General features: G+C 54.2%; 2 protein-coding genes and 1 long non-coding RNA gene across 3 annotated transcripts; 1 reads left to right on the top strand and 2 right to left on the bottom strand.

Moving 5' to 3' along the window:
* Positions 1–968: 968 nt before the first annotated feature.
* Positions 969–3,601, bottom strand: LOC123030274 (FANCD2 opposite strand protein-like). Its single transcript, XM_044444078.1, has one exon. The coding sequence runs from the start codon at positions 2,221–2,223 to the stop codon at positions 1,696–1,698; it is 528 nt and encodes a 175-aa protein (XP_044300013.1). The 5' UTR covers positions 2,224–3,601; the 3' UTR covers positions 969–1,695.
* Positions 969–3,983, bottom strand: LOC123030275. The gene is made up of 2 exons (XR_006416071.1): positions 3,610–3,983; positions 969–1,563 (listed from the first exon to the last, which is right to left on the bottom strand). It is a non-coding gene; the product is annotated as an uncharacterized LOC123030275 (long non-coding RNA).
* Positions 3,984–4,459: 476 nt separating this feature from the next.
* MRPL17 (mitochondrial ribosomal protein L17) lies at positions 4,460–5,551 on the top strand. Its single transcript, XM_044444069.1, has 3 exons — positions 4,460–4,670; positions 4,815–4,883; positions 4,979–5,551. The coding sequence occupies exons 1-3, from the start codon at positions 4,497–4,499 to the stop codon at positions 5,243–5,245; spliced, it is 510 nt and encodes a 169-aa protein (XP_044300004.1). The 5' UTR covers positions 4,460–4,496; the 3' UTR covers positions 5,246–5,551.
* Positions 5,552–5,786: the final 235 nt, after the last annotated feature.

Here is a 5,786-nt window from a genome sequence, read left to right as displayed (position 1 = left end):
ATAATAATAATAATAATAATAATAATAATAATCTGGCATGACTATTTCAGTAAATTCCAACATATTCTGTTAGTGCAGTGGTAAATGTTGCTGTTGGCTTTAAGCTTAAGAGTACTTTTGGGGATATAGACAATGAAATCAAGACTACTCTTTAGACTTGAGAACTCAAACCACCTACTTTATAATGAGCTCAGAGACGAGTTCTAGAGAAAGGCACTAGAGTAAGACTATGGAATGGAGGATATGCCATTTTTAAGCTACTTCAGTTTATTGACAAATTTGAAAGCTGTTTTTCTTCATAACCCACTGAAAACAAAACAGAAAATAATGTGATTTTTATAAAAAAGCTGAACCTTGTACAAGGTTAGGGTTAGCTGAACCTTATACAGCAAACTAGAGGTAGTATGACATAGTAGTTAAAGTGTTGGATTTGGACTTGGGATTTCTAGGCAGCAGCCCTCCCTCAGCCATACAGCTTAGTGGATGACTGGGCAGTGTGAGGATCAAGTGGAGAAGAGAACCGTGTAAGAGAGTCTTGCAACCTCAGGTCCCTGCAAATAGGAGGTCGCCTACATGCAATGTCACTGTTGTTGTCGTCGTCGTCATCTTCCAGTACCTGGAAGTCTCATCTGTGAATGGTAACGACAGTGATTGTTTAAGTGCTCAGTCCTTCAGGCTCCTGCCATTATTTGGGAGACCAGAAGCTTCCACCAGTAGCCGCTATGAGGTCTTCTGAACTCCACTCTCTCTAGAAAACACCCAGCCCTCCATGTCAAGTGTAAGGTGCTTGAAGGCCCCCCAAGATTTGGGGGCTTACAAGCATCTCCCACACAGGCAGCATTTTGCTATCTTCTGCTGTAACTCGCCCAGAGAACCTTATGGCTGGCTAACTGGGCAGGTTAAACAAACAAATTGAATAAATAAATTAGGATTGTACCCTTAAGAAAAGCAAACTTTTTGTACAGGACTTTAAAATATAGATGAAATGATACATTTTATTTAGCAGTTCTCAATACTATTTGTACTATATTCAAAATACCCTCAGCACTTCTCCACTTGCTCCTCTACAAATGTCCTTGCAGTCTCCAGCACAATGCTGCTGGCAGGTGTATTATTCATTTCTGTTTTAGTCATTATTGCAACGAAGCTTTTTCTGTGTTGGAAAATATTATTGTAAAGCAAATGGTACATGTGATTGTGTACAAACAGCTTCTCATCAGGTGCACATCTCTGAATATCTTCTCACAATGTGTCAAAACTTGTCTGATCTGTTTCAGTGTTCTTGCATCCTTTGCTCCCATATATAATGGTTTGCTTCTTGCTCTTTGCAGTTTAACGATTATATTGGGCAAAAGGTTTTCCTGTCTTTTCACCAGTTGTTTGCTTTGTTCTTTCCATGGACAAGCTGGATGTTGCAACACTGTAGCTTCTCCATATTGCTAAAAATGGACCTTCCTGAATTCTTTATGGCTGGGCAAACAGAATGCTATGGTTGATTTACGCTCTTTGCAGATGGCCTGTGGATTGTCTCCATACCAGCTTGATCGTGTTGGTACTTATTTTCTGTGAAAGGAATGTCATTTAGGTACAGAGGAGCGCAGAGACGCAGAAGGTCTGCTAATCAGGGAGGCTGGTGTCACTGAGGTGAGGCATGCGGCTGCCTTGTGCTTGGGGAAACGAACCTACAGGCAGGCCTCAGCGGGAATGTTGCAGCGCGAAGGCACATTTCTTGTAGACGGCATAAAGCAGGAGAATGGCGCGCAGCATCTGCCGGCACATGGCCATAGCCACACGCACCTGTGGCTCCCGGAGCCCACGGGGCCAGCACTGGTGGGGGCTTACAACTTGACAAAAAGCTGAGTGCTCCGAGACCCTCAGCGAGCTGGTCCATCGTGGGGGCTGTGCCGTCACAAGGCGGCCGAAAACAGAGTCAAGCCCTGTGAGGCGCACAGCCTGAGGCTTGCGCACTGTCCCGGCGCGCCCCCTTGTCTCTCCTGCAGCCCCAGGGGGCTGTGGCAGTCCAGATCCCGCCTTGGCACCAGGCTCCAGCACCAGGCTGAGTCCCTGGAAGCAAAGCTGAACTTCCAGGTCAGCAGCAGCTGGGCTCTGCCCACCCTGAAGGGGGTTATTGGTGCCACTGAGCCTGGGCATGGTGCCCCGCAGCCACTGCAGGGACTCATCCAGTGGAGACCAGGGTGCCCACAGCTGGTACCCACCAGCCATGGTCAGTGCAGGATGAATACCACCACCCTGTGGGATCTGCACCTCTTGCGCATTTTTCCTCCACCGGCTGCCCTTGGCAACCCATTATGTACATAGCCAGCCTAGAACGCTCTGGCTGAGTCAGCATTCTAGAAGCTCCCCCTCCCCTTGGATGGCTCCCCTCCTGCAAGAGCCAAGTGTGCCCAGAGAACGCCACCACCACCTCGCGGCCACACTAATTCCAGCGCTACAACAGCCTCTCCAGCAATGGACTCAATTGTGGCAACCAGTTGCCATGAGGTACGAGACTGCTAAAACCCAGTATCTATGGCAGGTTTCCCGCTTCTGCGGTCTTCTTGTAACTGGGTGGCCTTATTGTGACAGCAGCCGGTTCCGCCTTGTCAGTTTCCAAAGCCCAAGCCAGTTTTCTCCTTTCTCAGCCAGACCATAAAAAGTTAGATCTCATAATGCTCTGATTACTTTATCCTGACCTGTAAGTGGAAGAGAGACGGGGCCAGAGGAGCTCACTTGTATGTCCTCTCCTTTCTATAACCTTTCCATTCTTTCCGGATGGAAAGTTCCATTTTCCCCATTACTCTACCAAACATCCTTAAGACCTCTGGGTCTCTTGTATCCACTTTTAGATACTGTAAGGATCTGCATTTAGATGTCAGGTTGGTAATGCAATAGTAAAGAGACTACAATGTTTAAACAACTTACTAGAAATTTGCTTTAAGAACATTATTATCAGGAAAAATGGTTTAACAGCTTAATAGGGCCAACTGGGAGTGTCCCCCCGCCCAAATTCCTTCTGCAGAGTTGTCTGCATGAAATTTTGCAAAACCAGAAACTTTTGCAACCTAGACTTCCCCACACCACAAAATGACAAATCTGCCTTGCCCTCTCTGCCTTCAACTGACCGTTACATGGAACCCCCAGTTCTCCGGTGTCGTAACACTCAGAATCAGCACATGTTAGCTGCACATTTTGCTTCTCAAATATAACACTGACCAGCACACCCAGATAAAACAATGACCCCCAGATATCCCAAAAGCTATCTTATCAATGTCAAGCCAGACTTGTTCCTTCACAGATAGACAAAGCACCCGATTGTTGCCCCACCAGATGATCCCTAACCTATTTTCTGCCTGCTCCTTCTCTCTAGTGTGTTAGACTGTTATACAGAGCCAACCACAACGAAAGCAGAGGCAGCAGGAAGTAGGAGCTCCGGCTCAGCACCTCTCTTCCCTGCCAAGCTCAATGGGGAGACATAAGCAGCAAATACAGAAAGAGGCAGGGGACCATGCAGATGGGCGTGAATGCTGCAACGAGGCTGTTGCTGAGAACGAACCAGAAAAGAGAGCACTTCTTAGAAACCAAGGAGGAAAGGCAAACAGCAGCCCTTACCTAAAGCTGCCTGCCATTCCCTGGAAATCAACTCATTGCCGGAACTGAACGCACACCGGGGGCCTGGCGAGGGCTACGCACCAGTGTGGGCCAAAGCAAATGATCGTTGCTCCAGTGCAGTGCAGACCAGAACAAATTATTGTTGCTTCGACAGCCAGCAGCTGTCATAAGGCCGTAAGAGACGATCACGCGAATAAACCAGCAGCCCAAAGGGTAGGTAGGAGAGACCTCATCCTGCGCGTGCACGCATGCCACCTCTGCTGGGGCAGCAGGTGGCCACCAAGCCTAGTGGCTACCGAGGGACTCCTCCTCCAAGGATCGGAACAATCCCTTTCGAAGCCATCCGATCCGCTTGTACCACCCGTAGAGCCGGTCGGCGAGCGCTTCCTCTCGCCCGCCCTGGCGGCGTGGCAGAGGCCATCGGGCCCGGCGGCCAAGCGGCGCGGGCGGCTCGCACCGGCCACTGCCTCAGGGAGGCGGCGCGGCTCCCCTGGGCGAGCGGCGCGGCGGGGCAAGGCCGCCCAGACAAGCCCTGCGAGGGGCGCGGGCAGCGGGCTTGGGGCTCCGGGCGCGGCGCGCGAGCGAGCTGCTCCTCCGCCCTGAGCGGCCGCTGACGCCCCGCGGCTCCCCGCGCGGCCCACGAGAGCGCCCGGCGCGGGGCCCGGCCGTGCCGGAAGCGAGCCGCGCCGCTCTACCCACCGGCACAAGTGCGTCTCCGTGGCCGGGAGGACGCGTCCCGGCTCGCCCGCGCTCGCCCAGCCCGCCGCCGCCGCGTCGTCACTTCCGCGCGTGCTCCTCGCTCAGCCAATCATCACGCGGCAGGCGCCGCGGCGGCCCCCTCCCACCGGCCGCGAGACGAAGGGCCTTCCGGCCGCGGCGGCTCCGGCATGAGGCTCTCGGCGGCGGCTTGGATCTCGCACGGGCGGGTGCAGCGGCGCCTCGGGCTCGGCCCGCGCTCGCGCCTCGACCTGCTGCGGAACCTGGTCACGGGGCTGGTGCGCCACGAGCGGATCGAGGCGCCCCGCGCGCGCGTGGACGAGATGCGCTTCTACGCGGAGCACGTGAGCGTCGGGGGGGGGGGCGCGCTCGGCCTTTCCCCGCCCGGCCGCCGGGCATTGCCCTGGGCGCGCGGGGGTCCCTGCCCCGAGTGGTGCCCGGCACGAGCGCCTCCTAACCGGCCTTTCCCCCCCTCTCCTGCCTGGCAGCTGATTGACTACGCCAAGCGCGGCGACGGAGACCCCGCGGCTATGCGCATGGCCGACTTCTGGCTGACGGTGAGCAGGCGGCGCTTCCCGGCGGGCGGGCGGGCGGGGGTGCCGGGCCGCCGCCGCCGCCGCCGCCAACCTGCCGCGTCTTACTCTTCCTGCAGGAGAAGGACCTGATCCACAAGCTCTTCAAAGTGCTGGTTCCACGCTTCCAGGCTCACACGGGGCACTACACTCGCATGCACCAGATTCCCAACCGAGAGAACCTGGACCGAGCCAAGATGGCTGTGATTGAGTACAAGGGGAACGCACTCCCTCCACTTCCTCTCCGCCCCCATGACAGTGAGAAGACCCTGGTGAACCAGCTGCTGAAGGGCTACCGGGAGGATTTGTTGAGCACCAGAGAAGCCCAGCAGAATCTCCCGGAGTGATGCCCCATGCGCTCTTTGTGTAGTGCCTCCACCCGCCTTCATTTCTCTTGGGCCGAGCGGAGCAGCCCTCCACCGCAGCAGGTGTTCCTGACTCTTAGGCTCCAGTGGCAGTTGCAGGGTGCCCCTTTCCATTGTTCTGTCCCCGTGATCTCTCAGCAGTGTTGAGGGGTTGCCGTTTTGGAATTGAGTCTGCCTTGGACAGCTTTGCTAGGCAGCACAGCTTTGTTTCGTTGCCTGGGAGCATAAAAGGAGAAGGTCTGCTGTCTTCTTTGCCCTTGAAATAAATGTAGCCAATGGACAAATGCACTTTTCTCCATTCTCTGTGTTCTAGGACAGGGTGGCCTAGTCTGATCTGAGATGGCCCTGGGCTGCATCTCTGGTGGGCAGTCACACCGATGGAATTGGATGGCGGCTTGGTGGTTCTCCACATGTAATCAGTTACACCGTGACAGATGTGCATGTGTTCTGCCATCATCTTAACCTCCTCTCACCAAGCACAAGTCCTGGTTGCATAGCAGTGACCCATGTTTCTTGGTTCCAG

The sequence above is a fragment of the Varanus komodoensis genome, unplaced genomic scaffold (genome assembly GCF_004798865.1).
Source record: "Varanus komodoensis strain SLA01 unplaced genomic scaffold, ASM479886v1 scaffold43, whole genome shotgun sequence".
NCBI classification, from domain to species: domain Eukaryota; kingdom Metazoa; phylum Chordata; class Lepidosauria; order Squamata; family Varanidae; genus Varanus; species Varanus komodoensis.
This window is presented reverse-complemented; position numbering and strand designations above follow the sequence as displayed.

Coding starts and splice junctions, on each gene's coding strand:
- LOC123030274 (XM_044444078.1), bottom strand. CDS start 2,223: ATGGCTGGTGGGTACCAGCTGTGGGCACCCTGGTCTCCACTGGATGAG.
- MRPL17 (XM_044444069.1), top strand. CDS start 4,497: ATGAGGCTCTCGGCGGCGGCTTGGATCTCGCACGGGCGGGTGCAGCGG. Junction 4,671..4,814: donor TGCGCTTCTACGCGGAGCAC/GTGAGCGTCGGG, acceptor CCTGCCTGGCAG/CTGATTGACTACGCCAAGCG. Junction 4,884..4,978: donor TGGCCGACTTCTGGCTGACG/GTGAGCAGGCGG, acceptor CTCTTCCTGCAG/GAGAAGGACCTGATCCACAA.